Here is a 26,164-nt window from a genome sequence, read left to right on the forward strand (position 1 = left end):
GACACTAATTAGAGGCTGGAACTATTTCTAGGAGTCAGAGTGTCCCTACCCTGGGTAAAGCACCATTAACATTTCAACAGGCCACCCAAATCAGAAAACTAGGAAGTATTTTAGATCCCTTCTCCTCCTCACAGTCCCCTGTCCCTGACACATCCAATCACTAAGCCATCTGATTCTACCTTTTGAATCTGAGTGACTTTAGAACAAGTGTCCTGGAGTCAAAGAGACTCCAGGTTCAAATTTGAACCTCCAAGAGAAGTTCAAATCCTCCTGCCATCACTTATGAATTGTGAGACCTTAAGCAAGTCATTCTCCCTCTTATGCCTCATTTCTCTCAACTCCATTGCAGAGTTACTATACCTACCTTAAGGGAGATTAAATAATGATGAAATGAGACAGTGTATATATCAAATGCAGCGTTTGTTGTATATGTGCTTAAAAATGTATTTAAAATATTATTATTGATTTGCTGTCTCTATCCTCACCAGTACAACCTAAATCCAGGACAAAAAATATCACAGCTAGATGAAGAAGGATGAGGAGGATGAAGAAGGGAGAGGAGGAGGGGAGAAGAGGGAGAAAGGAGAATTATGAGGAAGAGTAAGGGAGGAGGAGGAGGAGAAGTTTATGATGGTGGCGACAGCTGCCTTCATTGCCTCTAAATGTGAATTCCCCTTGCTGCCACCTTGTTACCAGGGCCAGCTGCCTGGGGGTGTACCTGTGCCAATGGTGCTGCCACTAACTGAAGTTATAGGGGCATGTCTGCCGAAAGCTCTTCCACCACCTGCTAATGCAGACTGACAATCCACTGTGCTAAAATATCTTTTACTTCTGATCTCTTAAAGGCCATGCTTTGTCACTTTAATCCCAGAGATACAGTATCTAGCTCTTTCAAAAATCTCTCTGACACTGTAATCCCAGAGATGCAGTATCTAGCTCTTTCAAAAATCTCTCTGACACTTTGTGAGGAAACAGTTCCTTTGGCTTTTTAGAGAACCTGACTCTCATGACCAAAGGAAGGATCATTAATTTCATTTTAAAAATGATAAAAACAACTTCAGAAAGGTTTTTAAAAAGTTTTTCCAAGTCACACAGCAGAGCCAGGGTCCTCTGATCCAAAGTCCAGGTTACTTATGTACAATCAAATGGTCTCGTGTCCTCTTTCTTGTGAATTCACTGTTATAGGTACCATTTTCTCTACGCTTTCTCTTCTTTCCTGACAGTGGAGAAGAGCAAATGCTAGAGTGACCTTCCGAGGAAGGACTCTGGCTTTGACTCATTCCAATCTTCCTAATCTCAGCAAGGCAAGCGAAGAGGGTTGCAAGGAAGGTTTACAATATCACCGGTGTTTCGCTGTATGCTCCTTCCTTCAAGTGGCTCTGGTATTCAGAATGCATAGAGGAAATAGCCTGGACTTAGGGTGAAGATGTGAACTGGAAATCTGGCTCCTTCCTTTCCGTCATTCATTAACAAATTTTCCTTAGTGGGCCCAGGGTCTGTTTTGGGCCTGGAAATACAACAAATAAAACAAAGTCCCCACTCTCATACAGTAACATTCTTTCAGGAGAAGACAGAAAATAAACAAATGAAGAAATAAACAAATAAAAGCCAGGTGGTAACAAATACCACGGGAAAAACAATGAATCGGGGTAATTGATAAAGAAAGTTGGGAAAGGGGCTATTTTATATAGCGTAGCCAGGCAAGGGTTTGAAGGAGCAGTGACATTTAATCAGAGATGGGAATAAAGTGATAGATTTCTGGCAAAGGAGACAGAGCAGGTGTAAAGGCCCTGAGGTAGGAACATGCCAAGCTGTGTGGAGAATGGCAGCACTGAGTTCAGGAAGCAAGAGGGAGAGGTGAGACCAGAGTGACTGGGAAAGTGAGGGAGTGGGGAATAGATTATATAGAACCTTAGAAGCCCTACTAATGCTCTGGATTTTACCCTGAGGGATATGCCAGTGAAAGGTTTAAGCAGAGGAATGACATGGTCTGCTTTATGTTTTTGAAAGGCTCACTTTGGTCACTATACAGGGGCCAAGGTAGAGGTAGCAGTTAAATAGATTTTGCAATAGGTCAAAAAAGATCATGGTGGCTCAGACAGAGATGGAGGTGACGGTGACAAAGGTGTCAATGGCAGGCGATTTTTCAAAGGCAGAATCATTTAGCAGCTGGGCTACTTTGACTGAGATATTTTGCCTCTCCTGGCTCAGGTCCCTCATCAGTAACATGAAGGTAACAATACCAATCTCATAAAATCATGGTATGGATTAAATGAGATAATTTATATGAAGGCTATACCTGTTGTTTTCCTTTGTATTAAAGACAAAGTCTGCAACCTTATGCAAAACTTTATTACATATATGCTCAAAGACCGAGATGTAAGAACACCTTGTCTTCAGAGTAGCAGAAACAATTTTGTGTATAACAAGATTATTTACACTCATCTATCTCATCCTCTTAAATAAGAAAACTGATTACTATAAATATGTGCCAGCTTTTATGGTTCATTTTAGAATCTTAGTGCATCAAAAAGTATAAAATAGACAAGTGAGGGACAAGTGAATCATGAGAGTCTTATTTATAGAATAAAAGCTGGGAATATCTGTGAAAACATCTTAATAATGATTATGACCAGTGGATGATATTGCAGAGTTTTAAAAAAATCCCTCTGTGCTTTTCTACATTTTCCACATCAATACAATAAAAAATGTATTTTAAGAGTATTTATTCCTATATCCATTTAGCAAAGAGAGTTAGAATCTCTGAAAGAAAACATGAGACAAGTAAAGAAAATAAGTATGTTAAAATTATAAGGGAAAAAGGGCAAAAATTAATATTTTGTGGGTATTATCTGCACAAAAGACACATCAAGTAGTTATTTAATTTTTGCAAATTAAATAGCAGGATGTGCTTTTTTCCCTAAATCAAGAGCCACTGAGGTATGGATGGAACACATTGGAACCAGTGAGCCTGAGATGGAGTCTGGCCTGGACTTTTTTCTTTTTTCTTTTTTCTTTTTGAGACGGATTCTTGCTCTCTCACCTAGGCTGGAGTGCAGTGGCACAATCTTGGCTCACTTGCAACCTCTGCCTCCTGGATTCAAGTGATTCTCCTGCCTCAGCCTCCTGAGTAGCTGGGACTACAGGTGCGCGCCCCCAGGCCCAGCTAAGTTTTGTATTTTTAGTAGAGACGGGATTTCACCATGTTGGCCAGGATGGTCTCGATCTCTTGACTTTGTGATCCACCCACCTTGGTCTCCCAAAGTGCTGGGATTACAGGCATGAGCCACTGCGCTCGTCCTGGCCTGGACTTCTTACACCCTGCTGGTCGCATGGATATATTCCTGCTGCATAACCAGCCCCAGTGGCTGAGCCTCTGAGGTCTGACTGAGATCAGTTGCAAAGCAGCAATCTCACTGTTATTAATAAGCAGTGCTGACAAGCTCATACTAACCTTCCCAAAACTCCTGAGACCTGTGGTTACAAAATGACGCTATTAATCGGTACATTTCATGCCTCGGCTTAAAACCCCAGAGTCCTACTTCTTTCTCTTGAAGGTGAACCGTGCTTTCCGCATTTCATCTGGTTCCTCTCTGTGGATACGTCTGGATAATTAGATCCTGCATATGCAAGAATAAAATGAAGAAAAAGGTGACCTGCCTAGTCCAGTTTCAGGGTAAATTATCTGCTAGGTAAGCATAGAATCCCTTCTTGGCATAAGTGTAGCACATTAATTAGGCTAAGCATCTCCATCTCTTTTCTCTGCCTTGCCAAATATCTCATTCAGTTATCATATCTTGGTACGAGGAAGCTGTGAGGGAGTGGAGAAAAGAAAAGCATCCTGCCACACAAATAAGGAAAATGAGATTCAGAAGGTTTAAGTGACTTGCCTATTCTCTGACCCTAAATAAATCTAACTTACTAAAGCCTTTTCTCCTTCACTAACTTTCCATCTCTAATCTAAACCAAATTTGTGCATTTCACCAGGCATCACATTGTCTCTCTCACTGATTTTGAGGCAATGGCCAGGCCCCCTACCAGCTGACACAACATCTTTGTGCCAGTCAGAAAAGGTACCCCTTCTTCCTGGCACATGCAGCCCCACATTAGCCAGAGCTCAGCCTCATTTTAGACTGGGCATGATACCATAGTGCTGGTTATAGCCTTCATGACTGTATTGCAGCCCCTAAATATGGCTGGAAAACTAAGGTGGCTCCCAACACGAAGAAACTTCCTCTTAAATAGCTTATTGACATTTTAAATTAGAGATGTCAAAACTTGAGGATATTATCTTCTTCATTAAGTCTTTTCCATTTTGTCTGTTCCCATCAGTGACACTCCCAGAAACCTCTGCCCTCAATCTTGGAATCAATATTTATTCTAGCTGGCTTGTCTTCATCCTCACATACAGGTTGACACCAAATCTTTCCAACTCTATTTTGAAAAATAGCAAGTACATTTTTTCCCTCCAACTGCAACCCTCTTTTAGCCTATGGATTTATTCTTAGACTCCTGAAACAAATTCCCAGTCTGTTTTATATTTTACCCTCTTACACTTCCAGGCCTTCCAATGAAACAACAAGAATCATATTTCTTGGCCACCATTTTAAATCATGTTAATCCATTTCTCAGAATACTGCATCTGCCAAAAAAAAAAAAAAAAAAAAAAAAAAGGCTTTCATACTCTCTACTAGTTTTAATCCCACAAAATCTCCGTAGTCTTACAGAGCACTGCCATGGGTTGAGTTGTCCAACAGCAGACCTGAAACAATGTTTAGCGTTTAGTATATTTCTAGGATATCCCTTGGGACCAACAGCTGGGAAAAGAAGGGGAAAACAATTGAGCAGAGGGAGAAGTCACGTCGTGATGCAGACCTGATTGTCTTAGCCAACTCCACAGGAAGCTGTAGGTGCCTGCTGGAGTTGCCTCACTTAGGGTGAACATGGCCCTCCATCAGTCACTGCATGCCAACCTTTGAGGGGATGGGGGTGGTGGCCTTAGCTAAGGCCACCTTTTTTAGGCCACCTGTTTAAGGCCACTTGTTAAGGGCCACCTTAAGGCCACCTGTTTAAGCTGCACTTCTGCAGCTGAAAGAATCCCTGAAGGGGCTGAGCCCTAGAGGCTATCTACCGGCAGAACTATAGCTGGCAGAAGGACAACATGTCCTTCTGAGATGCACATCTCTGTTTCTACCACCATCTATCCCATGTGCCACTTGGATCCACTTCAAGGAGCCAAATGTGCCACTTGAATACATTCAAGGAGCAGTTCCTCCACTGTACCAAGAGGCATCTCTTCCCAGTGAAATCTACAATAGGGGAAGTTAACAGGAGGAACTCCACCCCTGCTTCTGCACCAGTCCCAGGGCTGCAACTGATACTCATCATCTCCTTCCTCCATTATCCATCTGGATTCCTCCTATATCAGGCTGCAGCTCTGCTAGTCTTAGTAGCTTACCTGATGGCATGAACTAGACACTCATTTCTGAGGGACCTGAGCTCCTGGTCACCATGCCCTTATCAGGCTACATGTGCTTTTGTCTTCTCAGCACTTTCTATTCCTTTTGGAATCTCTCATTGGCTGACCCGCAGCCCAAATTCTCCCTCTTGACTTGAGTCCCTTCAGCATGTAGTCCCCATCCATTTTTTTTGTGGTTTTTTTTTTCTTTCCTGCATTGCATCCTTAGGCAGCTCCACTTAAACTCGCTAGTTAATTCCTTTCTTTAGTCTTTCTGTCAGTTCTTCCCCATCTCCTTTTCTGTTCTATTATTAGGCATCACAGAGCTACAAAAGATCACCTGTGAGACCTAGACTCTCTTTAGAGGGTAGGAAAGGCAAAAGAGTAGGGGAGTTGGGGAAATAAGCTGGCAAACAAAATTTTTCTTGAAAAATTGGATGGCTGGGGGAGAAGGAAGCAAAAATTCCCAGCAGGCCAGGAAGTCAATAGGAAGGCATTCTAGCTCTCTTTCAATGATTATGTCTAGCTCAAAATATGGAGTGAATACTTGTTCAGATAACAAGCAGCCACTTCCCTGTTTAACAGACTACTTTGAGGGAGGGAGTCCTACACTCACCTCTCCTAGCAAAGCGGCATCATTCCTCTTTCAACCAACCATCCATCTATCTGTATCACTGATTCAACAAATACTTATTGAGTGTCTACAATGTGCCAGTTCAGAGAATGTTCCATGATTATACAGAAGAAATTTTAAACTCCTGTTTGGACATCATCTTAATAAAGACACAAATATAATTCAACAATGTTTTTGAAAATAAGAAGAATAAGAAGTAAGGCCAAGTATCAGGACAGTACATTTAAATGTTTTCGGTTCTTCTATGGAAAACTGAAGACTTTCAGATTCAATGAACAAAACCCATGTTTTGCTAAAATAGAGTGGCATTTTAATTAAAAAAAAATATATATATATATATATTTTTTTTTTGAGATGGAGACTCACTCGGTTCCCCAGGCTGGAGTGTGGTGATGTGATCCTGGCTCACCACAACCTCCGCTTCCTGGGTTAAAGAGATTCTCCTGCCTCCGCCTCCCAAGTAGCTGGGATGTGCCACGATGCCCTAATTGTTTTTTGTTTTTTTTTTTTTTTTTTTTTTAGCATTTTTAGTAGAGACGGGGTTTTGCCATGTTGGCCAGTTTGGTCTCGAACTCCTGACCTCAAGTGATCCACCTGCCTTGGCCTCTCAAAGTGCTGGGATTACAGGCCTGAGACACCACACCCAGCCAAATAGTGACATTTTAAAAGTTTAAAAATATAAAGATAAAAATCATGTGAACATATATATATGTAAATACACAAATCAAAAGTAGAAAATAATATTAATATCAGAAAAAAATAGAATTCACAACAAAACTATTACCAGGCTGGGCGCAGTGGCTCACGACGGTAATCCCAGCACTTTCGCAGGCCAAGGCGGGTGGATCCCTTGAGCTCGGGAGTTTGAGACCAGCCTGGCCAACATGGTGAAACCCCATCTCTACTAAAGATTCAAAAAATAGCCAGGCATGGTGGCACATGCCTGTTGTCCCAGCTACTTCAGTGGCTAAGGAAGGAGAATCGCTTGAACCCAGGAGGCGGAGGCTGCAATGAGCCGAGATCGTGCCCCTGCACTCCAGCCTGGGTGATGGAATGAGACTCTGTCTTAAAAAATACATATATATTATATATATAAATATATATATTTTATATATATTATATATATAAATTATATATATTTATATATATTATATATATAAAATTATATATATTTTATATATATTATATTACCTATAAATTATACATACAAAATATATGTAATACATATAATATATAAAATATATATGATATATATAAAAAATATGTGTATAACCAGGATCAGTGGTGACCAGCCTCCAAGATGACCCTCAATGACCCTGCCTGCCTCCGAGTACCCACACTCTTGTGAAGTCTCCTCCCACACGCACTATACCAGGGTTAGTCTGTTTGAACAATAGCAGATGTGGAAGTGATGGTAAGTCATTTCTAAGATTAGACTTTGAAAGAGTATAATTTCCACGTTGAGCTCTCTTGTTCTCTCTGTCTCTTTGTGTCTTTGTCTCTCTCTCTCTCTCTCTGATCTATTGCTGGAAAAGAGGAGTGAGAAGGGGAAAGGAGTGAAAAGCAAGTTGCCATATTGTGAACAGTTCTATGGAGAGGGCTGCACGGTAAAAAACATGGAGCCTCCAGCCGGGCGCGGTGGCTCACGCATGTAATCCCAGCACTTTGGGAGGCCGAGGTGGGCGGATCATGAGGTCAGGAAATCAAGACCATCCTGGCTAACATGGTGAAATCCCGTCTCTACTGAAAATACAAAAAATTAGCTGGGCGTGGTGGCGGGCGCCTGTCATCCCAGCTACTCTGGAGGCTGAGGCAGGAGAATTGCTTGAACCCCGGAGGAGGAGGTTGCGGTGAGCCGAGATCGCACCACTGCCCTCCAGCCTGGGCAACAGAGGGAGACTCTGTCTCAAAGAAAGAAAGAAAGAAAATGTAGCCTCCAGCCAAGAGCTAGCAAGGAATCGAGCTCTGTCGGTATCCAAGTGAGTGAGCTTAACAGTGGATTCTCCAGCCCCAGCCAAGCCTTGAGACAATGGCAGCCCAGGAAGAAAAGCTTGACTGTGACTTTGTGAGAGATGTTGAACCAGCGAAGCTGCCCCTAGATTTCCTTGCCTCAGAAATTGCATGAGATACTAAATGTTTGTTGTTTTAAGCCACTAAGTGTTGGAGTAATTTGTTTCACAGCAATAGATAACAGAATCAAAGACATTCATTTTATAAAATATACAGACCGTAACAATAGGAAAACAAAAATCATACCAAAACTACAAATGAAAAACAGTATTTACAAGAATTGTTCACACATTTAACAAAATATTAAATGTAGCTTTATATTAGTGAAAATAAAACATGCCTTTAAATGTATAATTTTCTGGAGAAATATAAATGACTAAAAATTGACTCCAGAAAATAAACTGAGCAAATTAGTAATCAGTGAATAGATTTAAGTAGAAAATCAAACACCGATTACAGATTTTTTCCATTATCTCTCCACAAAGATCTAGGTTTAGCTGCTCCAACCAATGAGTTCTTCCAACAATTGAGGTAAAATAAATACTTTGACATTTAAAAAAAGACAAAATCAGCCTTAAAATGATAAATTGATAGCATATCCTAATTGCTAAGCCTTACAAACATAAGGAGAAATCATAGTTATAAATATAGATACAATATTTATTATATAAAATTTTCAAATTGAAATCCACACAGAATATAGTCTTTTCAACAAATGATGCTGGGTCAATTCAAGACACATGCACATGTATGTTTATTGCAGCACTGTTCACAATAGCAAAGACTTGGAACCAACCCAAGTGCCCATCGGTGATAGACTGGATAAAGAAAATGTGGCACATATGCAACATGGAATACTATGCAGCCACAACAAAGGGTGAGTTCGTGTCCTTTGCAGGGACATGGATGAAGCTGGAAACCATCATTCTTAGCAAACTAATACAGGAACAGAAAACCAAACACTGCACGTTCTCACTCATAAGTGGGAGTTGAACAATGAGAACACATGACACAAGGAGGGGAACATCACACACTGGGGCCTGCCAGGGGGAGAGGGGCTAGGGGAGGGATAGCATTAGGAGAAATACCTAATGTAGATGATGGGTTGATGGGTGCAGCAAACCACCATGGCACTTGTATACCTATGTAACAAACCTGTATGTTCTACACATATATCCCAGAACTTAAAGTATAAAAATAATTTTTTTAAAAAGTTGACGATTTAAAAAAGAAATGACCCTTACCACCCACCACACTTGAAAATCCATTCTGGGTGATTGTGGATTTAACTGTGAAAAGTGTGAAAGAGAAAATAATAAATCAATTAGAAGATAATCTAAGACTATAACGCAGATAATACCTTCAAGACTTTAGGATAGGTAAGGATTTGATAAATTGGGACCAAAAATGACTGTTCATAAGAAAAGATGGATACATTGGATGTTAAAATTAAAAACTTCTTTTCAACACAAACGCCATTTAGAGACTATAAAAACAAGCCACGGAGTGAGGAAAGATATTTGCCACACACATAACTAACAAAAGACTTGCATCCAGATAAATAATTTTTAAACTTTTACAAATTAACTATAACTAGATAAATAATGCAATAGAAAAAAGAAGGAAATACTTGAGTGGACACTTCAGGAAAAGGATATCTGCATATTTTCAATCTTATTTGTAGTCAGAGAAATGCAAATTAAAACCTCAATGAGATACTACTACTATTTACCAAGGAGAATAACTAAAATAAAGAAGAGAGATAATCCTAACTGCTGACATGGATATGTAGCAATAGGATGTCTCTTATATTGCTGGTGGGAGTTAAATTGGGACAATGATTTAGGAAAACTGCTTACATTATCTACTAAAGTTGAACATGTACATACCTATGACACAGATATTGCACTCCAAAGTGTATATTCAACAGAAAGGGGATCATGGTAACCAAAAATATTTCCAAGAATGCCCAGAGCAACATGATTTATAAAAATGAAAAACTAGAAACAATATATTGTGATAAATTCATAAAGTGGAATACTATGAAGCAGTAATACTGAATGAACCACAGTTATTATATTCAATAATATAGATGAATTTCACAAACATAATATGGAGCAAAAGAAGCCAGATGCAAGATTTATACAGACGATTTCATTTATAGAAAGTTGGAAAAAAGACACAACTGAACTCCAGTGTTAGAATGAGCGTAACGGTTACATTGGGGAGGAAGAAGGGACTAGTGATGGGGAGGAGACATCAGAAGACTTCTGGATACTGGAAATATTATTTTTTAACTTGAATAGTTTTACAGCAATGTTCATCCAAGGACAATTCATTGAGTGGTATACATTTATGTATAGTAGAGTATTCTCTATGTATCTTAATGTTCAATAAACATTAAGATACAAAAGCTCAAACTTTCACCCTATCATGGTATTTGAGAGAAAAAGACAAATAAAATTAGAATGTCTATGAATTAGAAAATTCTGAATAGAAGTAGTAGAACAGTCTATTACACTGAACCTCAGATTTGACATGCAGTAAACTACTCAGCAGACAACTGGTGATTTTCAGTTAAGTATGAGGCACAGGTATTAATGTATCCCTATGGCTACAAAAGTCAGAGATGATTATGTGTGCTCTGTGAGATTCCATTCCTCTGAACGGGTATTCAGTGGGTGGTCTCAGCAAATTCCATAACTATCAAGCATTGGAATGAGAAGTGTTTTGGTGATATGATTTACTTTGAGTTATCAATCAATTTAATCAAATTAGTCAAAGTTACTTTTGACCAGGCTTTGGAGAAATATAAACAGTGACCCTTCTGTATGAGATTGTTAGTTGATATAGGACTGAAGTTTTACCCTGATAAACAGACCTTCAGAAACTTATTCCATGAACAAAAATCTATGTGAGTGAGCACAGTTCTTGAAAATGTTCCCATCATCATCATTGGCTATGTCCCACCCATGGGTACTGAATAAATGATGTTCTTGGAGTTCAGTAGATACAAGATTTCTGAAGAGCTAGCTGCAACCCTCTTAATGGTGTAACTCAAGGATATTAGGTTTTAGCTGGAAAACACACACACACACACACCATAAGGGGAAGTCCAAAGAAGAGAAAGAGGGTTGAGTGCTTTTGAACCTTTAAGGATTGATGAAGACACATTAAGCAAATGTTTAAGACTTTCTTATCCTGTTTTATGCATTCAATGGATATATGTTGAGTGCCCTCCATTTCTTGTGACAGGCACTATTCTGAGTGCTAGGAATGATAGAGCAGGAACGAAAAGAGATAAAAACCCGATTTCATGGAGCTTATATTTAATTGGAAGAGACAGAATAAAAAATTTTTAAAAACCTATCTTAGAAGTAATGAATGCTATGGAGAAAAATCAAAACAAGGATTAACAATTGTGGAGGGGGGGTTTTGATTTTAAATGGGGTGATCATTGAGAAGGTAACATTTGAGAAAGTACTTGAAGGAGGTAAGGAAGCATGTAAGCATGTATACACACACACACACACACACACACACAGATAGACACACCTGAAGGAAGAGCAATCCAGGCAGATGGAACAGCCAATGGAAAGGCACTAAGTGGGGAAATGTTTGGCTTCTGTGAAAAACAGCAAGGTCAGCAAGGCTGGAGGGGAGTGGGCGGTGGATACAATTTTAGAAGACAAGGACAATAGTCATTGCAGAGGGTCTCATCAGATACCACCTTGCAGGCCATTATAGGACTTGGGCTTTTATTCCTACTAATGTGGGAAGCTCTTGGAGGCTTTTGAGCAGAGGATAACTAACATGCTCTGACTTATGTATTGAAAAGACTGCTTTGACTGCTACATTGAGTACAGACTAAAGTTGGCTGAAAACAGAAGCAGGGAGACCAGTTAGGAGACAATTACAAGGCCACGTAGGAGATGAGGTGGCCTGGGCAAGGTGTTTGCTGTGAAGATACTGAGAAGGGATCAGATTCTGGATATATTCTGAAGGTAGAGACAAAGGATATTTAGTAAGTAGACTGTTATTTAGATAGTTTGAACAGCTAACGTGAGAATAACAGAGGAGTCAGAAATGACTCCAAGATTTTTGGCCTGAAACACTGGGAAGATGAAGTTGTCATTTACCGAGATACGGAAAACTGCAGAAAGACCATATTTGGAGGCAAGATCAGGAGCTCAGCTGTGATCACAGTATGTCTGAGATGCCTAAAGGACACCCAGATAGACAGTTGAATAAGTTTTGAGTCAAGGGAGAATTCGGGGCTGATCCTTTAAGCATGTGTTAATCACGCATGTATCGGGTCACTTCTTTACTCTAAACCCTCCTATAATTTCCCAGATATAAACTAGGGAGCTGTCAACATTTGGATGGTTTTTAGAGCCATGACAAAAGATGGGATTACCAAGTGAATGAAAGTACCCAAAGAAAGACAGAAGAGGTACAAGAATAGGCCCCGGGTGACTCCAACAGCCCTACCTATGGGGAAAAAATATCCCCCAGGGAATAGGCCAGGGCCATCTAGACTTGTAGGGTTCAAGATGCTCTTTAAGAGGTGTGAGGAAAGCTGGAGTTTGCCTTTGTGTCCATGTTGCTGGTGTTCCACGAAACAGTAGGGAATCTCTACTACCTCATCTGGGGGTTGAGGACTGGAGTAAAGCAAAACAAGCAGCTGTTAAATTAGGGGAAGTGACAACGCAGTGATAATCTGAAGATCCCAGGTCTTCAGATGAAAGCTCCCTCCTAAAGAGCCGGAATTGAACTTTGAGATTGGCATATATTACAACTGGCTACAGGAACATTGAACTAGGTATCTCCCAGTGGAAAGGAAAACAGAAAGACCTGTTTAACGTTGAAGCTCTGCCCCCATGTTCCTGAGAGCATACTGTGATGACTGTGACCATAGAGAAAAGAAAAAGCCAATAGCTGAAATGAATCAGGTTGTTGGGGGCCTAAGATAAGTAAGTGCAACTTGTTTACATGTAAAACATTTGTCTTGTCAATTTGGGCATTTTATCTGGAAATTATCCAAAGCAGCAATTATCTAGAGCTAGCATGCTAGACTGTTTATCCCTAGACATGGGTAGGGGATGAGGGGATAGAATGCAGGTTTTCATGGCACTTATAGAGTTTGGGGGGTCTCTTTTCTTTTTATTTAAGAAAAAGAATACAAAATTAGGCACGGGGCCATGGAAGTGACCTATGCGAGTGACGGCCCTAAAGCTATAGTTTTCCTAACTTCACAGAAAATCCACCTCTGACCCTAAACCCAGATGACAGAAACCTTGGGAGCAATAACTGATCACTTAATTTATCATGACCAAGTTTATCTTACAAGTGCCAGGAAGTATTCAGAGTTACTCAGGCATCATAGGAAAACTCTCCTTTATGTCTATTTCTCACTCAAAGTTATTCAAATAAAAGGAAACCTATTAAAGGCACTTAGATAAAGGAAGGCATAGTAAATATTCTTGTTCCATGAAATACCATCTTCTAACCACCTTAACAGATGCAACAGTTGAACAATCTAGCTGTGCTCCGCTGATATTAGAAATACTGTGGTCTGAGCCAAAGGACCAGTGATGGCATCAGGAATTATGTCACTGGCTATATCCTATATATATGTTTACCAGATAAAATACATGATATCCAGCTAAATATAAATTTCAAATATACAATAAATAATTTTTAGCAAAACTGTACCCCTACATACTTATGCATAGGACATACTTGTACCAGAAAAGCACTCATTTTTCTGAAATTCACATTTAACTTGGCATCCCATATTTTTATTTGCTAAGTTTAGTAATGCTACCTACACTGATTTCTGCTTTGGGATACATAATGAGTGACAATTTGGAGAGCCTACTAAACAGAAAATCAAAGGGACAGAGGATAAATATTGTATTAGTAGGTCACATGGTTGCTTCCAACATTGGCCCTGACAGTTATCATTACTCATATAATAATACTCAACTGTCATATCAGAATCTGCAAAAGGGGGCTGAGGGTTGTGCAGAATTTGTGCATATTTAATTGACACAAATTAAATATTAAATATTAATTTAATTAGTAAAAACTATTCACTTTTAACTAATGAAAAGGATGGAAACGCTGCTTTTGTAAATAGGCAGCATTATTGGGAACACAATATTCTACTGCGTTCCCCATCCATAAGTCAAACCATCTGTAAGTCCAGGACTAAGTGTTATCTGTAATTGCTTAAAGTGCAACATTGGTCAAATATGCATAAAGCAGCTAATTGTGAAATATGAGTAATGGGTCTATTTGTTCGATGGGTAAAACTCACTTATCCTCCTTTAACATAGAAAATAGGATTAAATGTAAAACTTATGTCCCAGCTCATAGAGAAACTTACCAGAAACATGTCCAAGTACTTTGTTTACCATCCAACCCTTTTAGTTATATATCTATGAATATTAATATTGTAGTACTTCATACTTTTTAAGTATTTATAGATATACGTATCGCTTCTCGGCCTTTTGGCTAAGATCAAGCGTAGTATTTATAGATATACGTATGTTCTTTTATTCCCTCCTCAAAAAATAATATTTTATTCATCATCCCCATTAAAAATTATGTATTCATTTGACAGATATTTAATGGGTATCGATTATGCGCTTGGAAAACAATAGTGAACACGACAGGAAAAGCTGGTCATTACAGAACTAACCTTCTAGTAAGAAATACATAATATTTTAAAATAATAATAATAAAATTTCAGTTGGCAATATTGCCATGAAGATATAAAACAGAGCAAGAGAGACAGTGGCTGCTATTTTAGCTAGGATGGTGAAAACCCATTTGAAGTGGTAACACTTGAGTTAGACATGGAGCTTATATGACAATGATAAACCAGCCAGTGGAAATGGGAATCGCTCGAGAAATGGAGCCACTCCTTGGAGAAGAAATGAGCTTAGCAAATGAGCTGCTCGTAGAACAGTAAGAACTAGATGACTGTAGCAGAATGAGAAGGGTGTGGAAAGAGCTAAGGTTCAGATGAGGCAGAAGAGGTAGACACGGCAAGGTCACATGGAGCCTTGAAGGGCATACTGAAGAGTTTGGGTTTTTTTATTTCCTTGTTTTTGTTTTTGACTAACCAGGGTTAGTCAAACAGACTAACCCTGGCATAGTGTGTGAGGGAGGGAACTTCACAAGAGTGTGGGTACTCGGAGGCAGGCAGGATCATTGAGGGTCATCTTGGAAGCTGGTCACCACTAATCCCACATATATCTATATCTATAGATAGATATAGATAGATAGGTAGATAGATAGACAGACAGACAGACAGATAGATAGATAGATAGATAGATAGATAGATAGATAGATAGATAGATAGATAGATAGATTTAGACAGAGTCTCACTCCATCACCCAGGCTGGAGTGCAGTGTCATGATCTCGGCTCACTGCAACCTCTGCCTCCTGGGTTCAAGCAATTCTCCTGCCTCAGCCTCCCGAGTAGCTGGGATTACAGGCACATGCCACCTTGCCTGACTAATTTTTGTATTTTTAGTAGAGATGAGGTTTCACCATGTTGGCCGGCCTGGTCTCGAACTCCTGACCTCAAGTGATCTGTCTACCTTGGCCTCTCAAAGTGCTGGGATTACAGGCATGAGCCACCACGCCCAGCCAAGAGTTTGTATAGTCCAGTGCAATGGGAGGGACCTGAAGGGGTTAGAGCAAGATAGTATTGTGATCCAATGCATCCTGAAAGGATCAATATGGCTATTCAACCAAGAAAAATTGAACAGGGATCAAGGGGAGGAAGACAAAAGTAGAAGTAGACTGGAGGCCAATTGTCTAGGCAATAGATGTTGGGGCCTTGGATGTCACTGTGAAAGGGAGAGAAGTAGTCACGTCTGTTTGAAAGTAGGATCAATTGGACGTGCTGCTAAATTGGCAGTAAGAGGCAAGGGGAAAGATACATAAAGGATAACCATAGAATTTTTACCGGGAAGCTTGGTTGCTATTAACTGAGATGGGAACTGATGTTCATTAAAATTAAAACACATTCCCATAATCACACTTTAAGTACCAGAGCGAAGATTCGAATTCAGTTCTTCCTAATGCTCCAATATTTTGGGGTTGGTGAGCTGATTAATGTCTACTAGTGTGTTTACTTATTTAAAAGTCCCCCTTTTAAGCTATAAGCTCCTCAGTGACAGAGACTTGGTGATATCTGATATCTAGTCATAGGAACCAGAGGCACATGAATAATGCTTTTTTGAGAACATTTGTAACAAGATATGACAAGTCTATCAGGCCCCATGTTTCCCATCACCCTTGGCTGATTCACCAATTTTTTTCTTTAAGGCAGCTATAGATGCTTTCTATAGTGTTGGTTTTGAATTCTGCTATGGAAGTACAAATGTCATTTCAGAGGCCTGCAAACTTTCCCCTTCTAAGGAAGTGTATGGGTGCAATTACGAACATATGTTAACGGAAATAAAACACATGCTAATTATTTCCCTACACGCAAAACCGTCTTGATGGAACCATCAACAGCCTTTATTTATTTGAGGAAATCTAACGAAAGAATATCTCATCAGCTATCTCATAACATTCTGTATTTGATTACCAGTTGAAATACTCCAAACTCCACACTAGTTTTTTTCTAATTTTTTTAACCCTATAGGTTTTAATACCATGCAATTCTCAACCTCTGCATGACATTTTCCTCCTTGTAAACAATTAGGAGCCATCTGGTTCCATGGATTTCCCGATCCTCCTGAGAATTTAAACTTAACACACCAAAAGGTTTGATTCGCCCAAGCACTACTATTACATTATTCAACTGGTTTTCTAGTCTTGGATCTTAAACAATATCTTCCTTAGAAAATCAGAAGAAATTTTCTCTTCATACTTCATATAATCCTCTTGCTCTATGTATAATACTAAGCTTTGAGGACCTCCTCAAAGCTATCTTGAAATGATTTACCAAAATATTTGCCAACTTGCCTCTTTCTATGGCAACATATAACTCAAACTGTATCACTTTGTCAATCTCAGTTTTTCTAAGTACCTGTCAAAAAAATTCAAAGGAGTTGGAGTTAGACAGAAAAGGAAACAGATTCCCCTTGGCACCTGTTTGTGCAATGTTGAGCTATGTCTGGGTACCCACTTCAATCTGAAACATTTGCATTCCTGATAAACGGGGAATTTTTTCTGAGAAGGCTAATGAAAACAGAGATCTTTCTCACTCAAGATACTAATCAACTTAAAACACCCTGGCTCAAATCCCTTTCTGATAAACACCAAGATCTTATTATGTAATAAAGTTTATTGATATAGTATTAAATGGCCCATTGAGATGTAGCCTAAGGAAAATTTCTTGGAGATTTTTATTATGGCATATCTGGTAAGAAAGTTGTTTTAAACTTGTCAGGCAAGACATTATCTAAAAGGCTCTTTATTCAGCCTGAGGCAGTGGCTCACACCTGTAATTCTAGCACTTTGGGAGGCCAAGGCAGGTGGATCACCTGAGGTCAGGAGTTCAAGACCAGCCTGGCCAACAAGTGAAACCCTGTCTCTAATAAAAATACAAAAAATTAGCTGGGCGTGGTGGGATGTGCCTGTAGTCTGTCCCAACTGCTAGGGAGGCTGAGGCAGAAGAATCGCTTGAACCCGGGAGGTGGAGGCTGCAGTGAGCTGAGATCACACCACTGCACTCCAGCCTGGATGACAGTGAGACATCATCTCAAATAAATAAATAAATAAAAATAAAAGGCTCTTTATTCAATAAACACACTTATACACACATAGAAGTGGGAGAGTGGGGGAGAGAGAAGAAAACTTCCAAAGTTACCTAGGTTTTTGTTGGACAAGATTAGATACTATAATGCTCCTCGTTCTTATGATTTTTACTCCCCAAAATGAGGGGATAACAACTGAATTTTTCTCGTACACGCTAAAGCCACAGTCTCAGAAAAACATATCCCACAATTTAAAGGAACAGTGGTGATGATGGGTACAGAGGAGGAATTAGCTTTCATACAATACATTAAGATATTCCAAGTGATTTATGGATGTATTTGAGAATTTACGGATTGAAGCTCCTGAAAACTGCTAAGAGAAACTGAAAATGGAAACATTAGTTGTTCACATTAAATCTAAACATGTTTAGAGCAAGTTTAGGGACTGTCACTTCTCAATGTGATAGAATAACTGGTACCAAATCTGTCTCTCTGCTGTAAACAGCTAGGAAATTGGACAAAATACATGAGACAGCTGTTTTCAGATGTTAGAAAACAGACACAGCACAGAAGTGTGAGTCTTCAGAACAGGAAAAGAAATGAGGTAAGCCCTATAACCAACATGGCTTTCTGGATGTAGGCACTTCCAAGACTGCAGTAAGAGAGGAGGAACCATGACAAGGCAGATCCAACTTACTGAATTTAATAGACAGAGATCAGAGTTAAAGGAGCTAAAAGAGCTGAAATGTGAGGCACAGAGAGAAAGAACTCCAGAAATCTATACAGGCAGCTATCCTGAGTCCTTCATTGAATATTAGGCTACATATGCATGAAATGAAACTCTATGAGGCCAGGCAAAAGCAGCTACTGGGATTTGTGAGCTGGGGGTTGAGTTGCAGCCAGCCAGAATGGAGGCATTGCTGACCACCCTGAATATTTCCTCGAGCCTCCTGAAGAGGCGTGCTTCAAAAGGATAATTAAATTAGCCCTAAAGAAAAACTTACTCTAGACGCATACTCCCAAACTTAAAAATACGCTTAAAAAGGATCAGGTTGAATGGTAAGTAACTTAACTCCCTGGCAAAACAAAATTCGGCTTTCCAGAGGAAGACTACAAAATCTAGACTTTCTTTTTTTTTTTTTTTTTTTTTTTTTTTTTGAGACGGACTCTTGTTCTGCTGCCCAGGCTGGAGTGCAGTGGCACGATCTCAGCTCACTGCAACCTCCGCCTCCCAGGTTCACGCCATTCTCCTGCCTCAGCCTCCCAAGTAGCTGGGACTACAGGCACCCACCACCACGCCTGGCTAATTATTTCTTTCTTTCTTTTTTTTTTTTCCTACATCAGTTTTGTTTAAAACACAAACAAGTATTTCTCTTTCTGTAAGGGCAAATGGTTCAAATAATGCGGAACACGAAACATTGACTAATACAAGTTTATTTTTTTAAAAAAGCAAAAGAATAAAGAATATATACAAAAGGGACCTGGAATCTGTAAGCTGATTCCAAAAGCGAAATAAGTAGAAAATCCGTGGTGAAACCTGAACATTCTACCCCTGCTTTGGAGAAGGGCTATCATACAACATTCAGTCAGCTGAAGATGGATTGGTAGAGGTGTGTCGATACATAAATTTCAAGTCATTTTTGCTTGTGCAGAATCATCCCAATCTTAACAAGACTGAATGGGCAGTCCTGTGGCTTTCTTCCTTTTCCATATTCCCAACAAGGCTACGTGAAGTTCAACTCTTGATGAGCCGCTTACCACAGCAGTTCCTCAGGAGCCAACATGACAGGTGGGTCAGATTTCCCTATGAGAAACAAAACTGGCCACCTACAGCAAAATATCAAAATGGGTAAGTCCTTCCTTCCTCTTCCTTCTGATTATATACAACATATCTCCTTTCAAGACTATTATTTCCATCATGCTTATTCCTTCACAAATCTAAACCTTGAGGTGATATGAAGGAAACCGACATCAAGAAAGGAAAACTCAATTCAGAAATGAAGAAAACTGGCAGGTATACAATACACCCCCAGAGCATCTCAATATCCCTGGCACAGTACAATTCAGTGTACTGCTACAGCCCATAGATAAATATTGGCAGCTTGAATAAGCTCATTTTTTCCCTCAGGTGGTTAAAGGCCACCACATAAATACTGGGCAACAGGGGTTTGTTGGGAGAATTAGAAATAAAAAATTAACCAAATTTTGTCCCTGTGTTAATTCAGTGCCAGCAAGGAGGCAAGTACTGAAGAAGAAAAGGGACAATTTTCATACTAAAAAAGAATTCCTCTAATCATGTCACCATCTCATATAATGAATCCAGGGAATCCCAGAAATAGAAAATTAGTTTCAGGGGACCCCTGAGGCACTTTAAAGCCTTTTAAAAAATGACAGTAATAATAAATTAGATATTGCTCTTCAGAGGCCAACAGAGCAGCAGAAGCATCAAGATCAGGTCCAAAGAGTTATGCCCACATTACAGGCTTCCTGAGCTGCTCAGCCCTCTTTAAAGCTTACTTGAATCTCTAAATACCTTTAAAAAGACATACAATTTAACACAGACTGAGTGGGTATTTTTGTTTAGTGGTAGCATAAAATTTGGTCCTTAATGGTAGCAGCTGTCTTCATCCATTTCAAACTCAGGTAATATTAAGTACATCAAGACAATACATAAAAAATACAACAAAGGAGAAAAAAGCCAAAACTGACAAACACCTCAAGGAGTCACTAAGTTTGCTTGCACCCTTTCACTTGATCTCCCTCTCAGTCTCTTTTTTGTGGAGAGAAGGGTATGACAGAACTTTTTTCTCAAAAGATGATAAACAATGGCATCAAATGGACAAAATGGTTATAAAGTAACTTTAAAAATCTGACCCCAAGGAATCCAGGACACATACAGATAATTCAGAGGTATACTTCTGATTTGGGGCAAATTCTAGACTAAAGAAATGATCATCTCAGGTAAATGTTACAATAGATGAAACTAAGTCCAGTTTTTTGGCGATTTTTTTTTAAAGTGTCCTCACTACCACCTTCAGCTATCAATCATTTCTCATAGCTCAAGTGGAAGGTCATCTTCATCTTTCCCAGGATCCAGGTCAACCTCAGCTTCCAATTTGCCTCCTGAAATCTCCCACGTTAGTTTCTCAAAATCATCCTCCACAGAGAGTGGGGGCTTTCCTGTTGAGGCAGAGCTGAGTCGGCGAGTTTTCATGCTCATTTGGGATGAGGAAGGGCCAGACACCTCCGGGGGTGAGGAATCTGAAGAGGACTGGGTTGGAGGCAGCACAAGACTGTCTCTAACCAAACACCGCATATTCTCACTCATAGGTGGGAATTGAACAATGAGATCACATGGACACAGGAAGGGGAATATCACACTCTGGGGACTGTGGTGGGGTGGGGGGAGGGGGGAGGGATAGCATTGGGAGATATACCTAATGCTAGATGACGAGTTACTGGGTGCAGCGCACCAGCATGGCACATGTATACATATGTAACTAACCTGCACAATGTGCACATGTACCCTAAAACTTACAGTATATTAAAAAAAAAAAGAAAGAAAAAATAAAAAATAAAAAAAAATAAAGAAAAAGACTGTCTCTAGGATTTTCTGCTTCAGGCACAGTGACTGATCTGTCCTCAGAGACAAGCAGGACAACAGCATCCACAGCTGCCTTTTTGGCTGGGGGTTCCTGTAGGACGCTGCTGGAGCTCAGTGGCTTCACAGCGGCAGTGACAGCAGGGTGCATCTCCACTGCCTTACGTTTTGGGGCCAATTTGGGGGATGACACAACTTTAACCACAGATTGCTTCACATTCACTTTGGGTTGAGCTTCACCCGTTTTTTCCAAGGTCTGTGCTGCCCATTTCACATTCAATAATGAGTTTCCAATCCCTGAGGTTTCTACCTCCACCTTCTGGGATGACTTTGTGGGAAGCTGCTTGGTCAGGTGCCATGTGATTCCTGGCACAGCAGTGAGCACTGGTTTCTCTGCCACTTGGGTATTGCAAGAGGCTACATCTCCCTGAAGAGGTGTCAAGACTGATTCTTCCCTCTCCTGCTGTTTCTGCATGCGCATCTCTCTCATGATCTCACATCTCTTGACTTGAGTTTTAGTGACGTCAAATCCTGTGGCCTCAACTGAAGCCTCTGTAGCTTCTATTCTAATACTGCTCTGAAAATCAACTTCATTTCCTCGCTGAAGTTTCTTCTCTTCTTTCCTCCATGTGCTGTTGGTGATTCGCAGCAGCAACCTTGCCCCTGGAGTGGCCTCATGTTGAGACGGGGAGCTGGTGCTGCTCTCAGAGCTCTGCTGCACCCTCGGTGCCTTCTCCAGTTTAATTTCTTCCGGCGTCTTCATGTGCACCTCCTGCATGGACTTTGTTTTACCTGCAGGCTCCTCTGATTGTCCTTTGCTGGCAACAATGGGTGGCCAAACTACTGTTTTTCTAATTTCACTATCAGTCTTTAGCTTCATGCAAGTTGTATCCTTTTTGCTTTTTTGTCTCTCTGCTTCCTGCTGCCTATGTTCTTCTTCAGCCAGGACCTCAGAGAAGGTTTTGATACGGATAGTGGAGGAGCTTCTTGCTCCTGAAGTAGAATCATCAGTTTTTGAAGGTCCTTCTGTCTTGAGTTTAGTTTGCGATTCCCCATGTTTCTGACTGGCTCTTTCAAGAAGCATTTCTTCTAATGTCTCCACATGGATCTCACCAACTTTATTAACTTTATCTGTTGCGTCCTCATTATTTGGATCAGCTGACATGCCTAATCGCTCCTTAAGAGACTTGGAAACTTGAGCTTTCTTTGGTGTTTCGTCAGTGTTAGTTTCTGGAGCTTCAACTTTCTTCCCTAGCCTCTGTGCCAGGCTACGCTTTAATGGAGGATCACTGTCAACGCCTGCCGAAAATTTTCGTTTCCCCAGTCTCTCAGTAAGACCCAGTCTAACCAAGGGTTCTTCTCCTTGTTTGGTGGAGAGAGTTACTGTCCTCACCACAGTCCTGACATTTTCTTTTTCAGGACCTGGAGCAGGCTCAGGGTGGAGTAAAAGACTGGAAACTCCTGAAGAACCCTCACCTTGCTTCTTAGATTTTTCCTTCATTTTCTTTGACTTAATTTCCTGAAGAGATTTTATTCCAAAATGCAGACATTCACCTTGCTTTGTATTGACTGCAGGTTTCCGGACAGAAGTCACTCGTAATCCACCGTGAACTTCAGGAGTTGGTTGCAGGGTAGGTGTTTTGGTTTCATCACCTTCCTCAGAAAACTGATCATCATCATCTTCATCATCATCTGCAGCATTAATTACAACTGGTGGATGGTTGGGGCTAGGAACATTTTCGGAACTTTCTACTTTCATAACGCTCCGCAGCTGAGGGGAAGGATTGGACTGGACAGACAATTTGTTCTGCTGAACTGAAAGTTGGCTAGCCTTCACTTCCTCTTCTGGTGACTCAGGCACAGTGGGCAACACAGTTTTGCTCGGAGGTAGGAAAAGGCCATCAACATATCGTCCTCTATTGTGACGGAAAGCGCAGTTTAATTTTTGACATCCTGTTGGCTGATTTTCCCAATAACAAGGAATTTCACTGCGTTTTTTATCAATCTCCATGTGTCGAAACCTGCACACCTGTCGAAAACAGCGCCCTTCTTGCCATAATGTGCAAACAGTTTCATTTCCTAGTGCAGCTTCACAGTGACGGAATGGGCAGCTGTCACCTTTGGTACATGTAGAATAGAAAAAAAAATAGCAGTCTTCTCCTTGATTAGGCATGCTGGGTAGATTCTTAGATCAGAAGTGGCTTCTTGAAACAAGCCACTGCTTCCTCAAAGCAAGGACCAGGCTCCAAGTCCTCGTGAAATGGGTTTAATCTTCCAAATGACAACTTGATCACAGAAATTGTCTTTAAACTGTAATCATTAGCTGGTTGCTCTCAACAGGAACGTCTGTGTCTTCACTGAGTTCCAATCTATTACGCCTGTAGGTGGAACCAACACTCAATCCATGAATTAATAATAATGAGGCAGAAAAAATTTTCCTCCTCACATTGCCAAGAAAACCTCTCAGCCACAATTCAAACACAGCATGTGTTTTTAAAACATCTCCCAACTACTGGGAGATTAAGTCCATTCCAATAACCTTTGTCAGACTGGAGACAGCTAGGGTTAGTTATCTCCTCAAAAACAAAACAAAGCAACAACAACAACAAAAAAGAGTTCATTTAAAGATGAACTTGAGAGTCAAAGGATCATGAAAAAAAATCCATCTTCCATAGCTGAACAATATAATCTGAAAAACAGAAAAACATTAGTTTTTCAGTAAGATCCAATTTCTGGTCTTCAAGATTTCTTCACACTTAATACTAGTCAATTTTCCAGGAATTTTTTGGGCAGGGAATATCCCCAAATCCTAAAAAGCATCGCTATCTCTAGTTCCACAGCCTCCTTCTCAAGGTCCAGAACCAAGGCCTGGAAGATGTCAACAATATAGGCCTTCCCCACAGGAATCCGCACCGATTATGGGAGTTTAGGGGTGTTCTTCATTACGGTTTCACCAATCCTACAAGGAGTACGGAAGTGTCCCTGTTGCTCTTGACTCCCACACTGAGGGCCAGGGGTGGGAGTGTAATGAGGGTGGGGAATGGGTGTACGATACCGGAATAAGGTCGGTGGCTTTCTGTATGTGGAGTTTGAGACAAGCTCCAAAGTAGTGGGACCCGAACCGATGACACTATCCCCGACTCCCGCTTGCTGCCACGTCTTTCTTCTCGCTTGGCCGCTGCCGTCCGTCGTCCTCCCAGCAGCAGCAGCACTAGCAGAAAACCAAGACTGCCAGCGTCAAAGATGGCGCCCGGCTACAGGCTGCGCTCTAAGGCCCGGCCGGTAAAAGTGCCAGCACGACGCAGGGCGCGAGGGTTCTGGAAGATGTAGTTCCTCTATGACGCGATGCCTAAGATCTAATTTCTTACATCTTTGGTAGAGACGGGGTTTCACCGTGTTAGCCAGGATGGTCTCGATCTCCTGACCTCGTGATCTGCCCGCCTCGGCCTCCCAAAGTGCTGGGATTACAGGCATGAGTTACCACGCCCAGCCCCAAATCTAGACTTTCAATAAAATATTTACAATGTCTAACATCCTAACAAAAATTATTTAAAATGCAAAGGATCAGGAAAGTATAAGCCATAACAAGAGAAAAATAAGTCAATACAAACAGATTTTTATATTTTAGCCTCTTACACTTCCAGGCCTTCCAATGAGACAACAAGAATCATATTTCTTGGCCACCATTTTAAATCATGTTAATCCATTTCTCAGAATACTGCATCTGCCAAAAAAAAAAAAAAAAAAAGGCTTTCATACTCTCTACTAGTTTTAATCCCACAAAATCTCTGTAGTCTTACAGAGCACTGCCATGGGTTGAGTTGTCCAACAGCAGACCTGAAACAATGTTTAGCGTTTAGTATATTTCTAGGGTATCCCTTGGGACCAACAGCTGGGAAAAGAAGGGGAAAACAATTGAGCAGAGGGAGAAGTCAGGTTGTGATGCAGACCTGATTGCCTTAGCCAACTCCACAGGAAGCTGTAGGTGCCTGCTGGAGTTGCCTCACTTAGGGTGAACATGGCCCTCCATCAGTCACTGCATGCCAACCTTTGAGGGGATGGGGGTGGTGGCCTTAGCTAAGGCCACCTTTTTCAGGCCACCTGTTTAAGGCCACTTGTTAAGGGCCACCTTAAGGCCACCTGTTTAAGCTGCACTTCTGCAGCTGAAAGAATCCCTGAAGGGGCTGAGCCCTAGAGGCTATCTACCGGCAGAACTATAGCTGGCAGAAGGACAACATGTCCTTCTGAGATGCACATCTCTGTTTCTACCACCATCTATCCCATGTGCCACTTGGATCCACTTCAAGGAGCCAAATGTGCCACTTGAATACATTCAAGGAGCAGTTCCTCCACTGTACCAAGAGGCATCTCTTCCCAGTGAAATCTGCAATAGGGGAAGTTAACAGGAGGAACTCCACCCCTGCTTCTGCACCAGTCCCAGGGCTGCAACTGATACTCATCATCTCCTTCCTCCATTATCCATCTGGATTCCTCCTACATCAGGCTGCAGCTCTGCTAGTCTTAGTAGCTTACCTGATGGCATGAACTAGACACTCATTTCTGAGGGACCTGAGCTCCTGGTCACCATGCCCTTATCAGGCTACATGTGCTTTTGTCTTCTCAGCACTTTCTATTCCTTTTGGAATCTCTCACTGGCTGACTCGCAGCCCAAATTCTCCCTCTTGACTTGAGTCCCTTCAGCATGTAGTCCCCATCCATTTTTTTTGTGGTTTTT

The 26,164-nt window shown here is 40.8% G+C and overlaps 1 protein-coding gene across 1 annotated transcript; it reads right to left on the reverse strand.

Annotated features, from left to right (window-relative positions):
* Nucleotides 1–19,246: 19,246 nt before the first annotated feature.
* LOC129534073 (zinc finger CCCH domain-containing protein 11C-like) lies at nt 19,247–24,410 on the reverse strand. Its single transcript, XM_055389783.2, has 2 exons — nt 24,184–24,410; nt 19,247–23,807 (listed from the first exon to the last, which is right to left on the reverse strand). The coding sequence occupies exon 2, from the start codon at nt 23,600–23,602 to the stop codon at nt 21,356–21,358; it is 2,247 nt and encodes a 748-aa protein (XP_055245758.1). The 5' UTR covers nt 23,603–23,807; nt 24,184–24,410; the 3' UTR covers nt 19,247–21,355.
* Between the last annotated feature and the right edge of the window lie 1,754 nt (nt 24,411–26,164).

Source organism: Gorilla gorilla, chromosome 5 (assembly GCF_029281585.2).
Source record: "Gorilla gorilla gorilla isolate KB3781 chromosome 5, NHGRI_mGorGor1-v2.1_pri, whole genome shotgun sequence".
In the NCBI taxonomy this organism is placed as follows: domain Eukaryota; kingdom Metazoa; phylum Chordata; class Mammalia; order Primates; family Hominidae; genus Gorilla; species Gorilla gorilla.

What these genes read in the sequence shown, in the direction of transcription:
- LOC129534073 (XM_055389783.2), bottom strand. Translation starts at nt 23,602, where the DNA reads ATGCCTAATCAAGGAGAAGACTGCTATTTTTTTTTCTATTCTACATGT.